We start from the raw sequence: 2217 nt of genomic DNA, 5'->3' as shown, positions 1-2217 counted from the left end.
TCGGTGAGATCATGTGTTCTGATCCAAACCAAACAGACAGGAGTCTCTGCCAAAACGAATAATAATAATGAGACATGCAAATCACCCATTCACCGTATCAGGCACCTGAGGTGCCTCTGAATGATGGGCGTGTTGTGGACATCGGGGGTTGAACCTGGCATCTTGTAGCTTGGAGTCAAGTATTTTTCTTGGATCCTTATTGACTTAAATTGTCATTTAATGTGCTACGAATTTCAGAAACACCTATTGCCGCCTGTGGGGGTGGCAATAGGACACAAGGGGTCACATGAGGACACAAACCTCCACCAGAGTTTGACTCGAACACACATTCCGCTGTTCTCCTGTTGGTCCTGGTCCCCTGACAGCGGCTTCTCTCCGGCCCACCGAGGCTCACCCTCCCGGTCCAACATTGTTTTTGGAAGAGGGGAGTGTGCTGCAGGCGGAACCCCTGCACCGATGCCTACATCCACAAGCCCCGCTACCTCTCCTCCGTTCCAACGCGACCACACCCCACGCAGGGCGCCCCTCGATACCGTTGAGCCGTGTTTGTGCCTGGTCCGTGTTCTGCGGTTGGGTCAGTGACCTCGGGTCTCGTCCTAAGCTGCTTCATGGTCCCTGTTGCGATTGGCTCGACCCCCAGCCTCCCCCGGAACATGCCCGACCCGACCACCGAGTGGTGTAGAAACTCCAGCACACATGAAACGAGCCGAATCAAAGACCTGATTCTCCTGCATCGCCTCTGCCTGTGAGATGAGGCTGTGTGGACGGGCTGCACTCTAAGGTCATTAGCAAACAGGAACTTTTAGTTTTTCCATTGGAAAATGCTGAGCTCTCTCTCCTTTAAAGTTATTTCTTTAATGTAGGATTCAAATTCTGGCTTTTTGGGCTTCAAAGCAGCAGGGTCAATATAGGTATTCACCATTTAGTGTTGTCCAGAAAGATGTTGAGCAAACTTCCGGCTGGATATGAAAGCAGCCATGTATTTAGATTACTTTACTCTGAGTGATTTCTATGAATATGGAAAATCAGTTCTTCCATTAAAGTAGCTGCCTGTGATGTGTGGTAAGGCTCAGTTTTTACCTGCTTGTGTCCATTCAATAAAAATCGGCACCTGAAAATATATGCCACCTCCCTGCTTTTTGTGAGATTATTTGCATCGGGGATAATGTATTATCGTTTAACAACATCATTCATCCCGATCTGCCTTTCAACAAGCAGATACAGCTGGTTCCATTCATACAGCTATTATAGAGTCCTGGATTTTGATAAATGATTTCCTGGCTGATAGTCTAATGGAATCCCATAGCCGTTCTTGTCACACAGAAATATAATTTATATGTCCCGGCAAACAATTTTTATAAAGTGTCAGATTTGATGCAAAAAACTTAACAGCTACTGTAGGATCTATTTCACATTCGCAGAAACATTTGAGTATATAGCAAGGTCAGTGAAACACTGCTTATTTTGCATAACCTAATGGAGTTGGAAAGTGCCCTACTGTTAAATCAACTACATTGCTTTATTATTTACCACTATGTCTAAATTATCTAGAACCAGTGGTGGGACAAAACCCAAATCAATAACATATCAGTTTAACGAAATCTGTTTGTTTTTATATCACAAGGTCTGCGCAAGAATTGCTCCTTTAATTTGTTTTAATTGTTCTGCAATTGGTTTGTGTCTTACACCTCAATAATATAGTAGCACAGCAGTAGCAGGCATGCTGTTGAATCACAATGGCTGTTGGAGCTCAAAGCGCATGATCTGGACCAATCCTATACAATAGTTAATGTTGAAAAAATAAGATAATTCACCAACCAGTAAATCAATGGCAGGAAAAAAAAAAAAGGAAAAAACAATTGCTTACAAGAATGATGGATTAAGTATTAACTAAGGGCTTGCTAGATAATATATATTTCCAGCAAGGGGATATTCTACAAAAAATAACGTAAGGCATTGAGCGATTTCTATATAATGAGTTATATAATGTGAGCTTCTCAGGTTTCTTCAAGCTTTGGATTGGACTGCATTGCTGTTTTATTAAGAATTACAAAACAATCTTGACAGTGTCACTGTCAAGAAAACTTTATTGAAATCTCAATGGTGGTGTCCTTACTCCAAAAAAGAAGAATGGACTTTTTGTGGGGAAGTTATGTGTCCAAGTTGTTTGAATGTAAAGGTCAAATATCAACACATGGCCTTACACACACACACACA

The 2217-nt window shown here is 42.4% G+C and overlaps 1 protein-coding gene across 1 annotated transcript in view; it reads right to left on the bottom strand.

The window, feature by feature from the left end:
• Nucleotides 1-243: 243 nt before the first annotated feature.
• The window catches only part of LOC130374969 (homeodomain-interacting protein kinase 2-like), a 41498-nt gene continuing 39524 nt past the window's right edge, over nucleotides 244-2217 (bottom strand). Inside the window, exon 6 of the mRNA XM_056581951.1 lies at nucleotides 244-253. Coding sequence (XP_056437926.1) covers nucleotides 244-253 — 10 coding nt within the window. The remainder of the gene's footprint in view (nucleotides 254-2217) is intronic.

The sequence above is a fragment of the Gadus chalcogrammus genome, chromosome 21 (genome assembly GCF_026213295.1).
Source record: "Gadus chalcogrammus isolate NIFS_2021 chromosome 21, NIFS_Gcha_1.0, whole genome shotgun sequence".
NCBI lineage: Eukaryota > Metazoa > Chordata > Actinopteri > Gadiformes > Gadidae > Gadus > Gadus chalcogrammus.
Note: the sequence above shows the minus strand (reverse complement) of the source record. Positions and strands in the feature narration are given on the sequence as shown.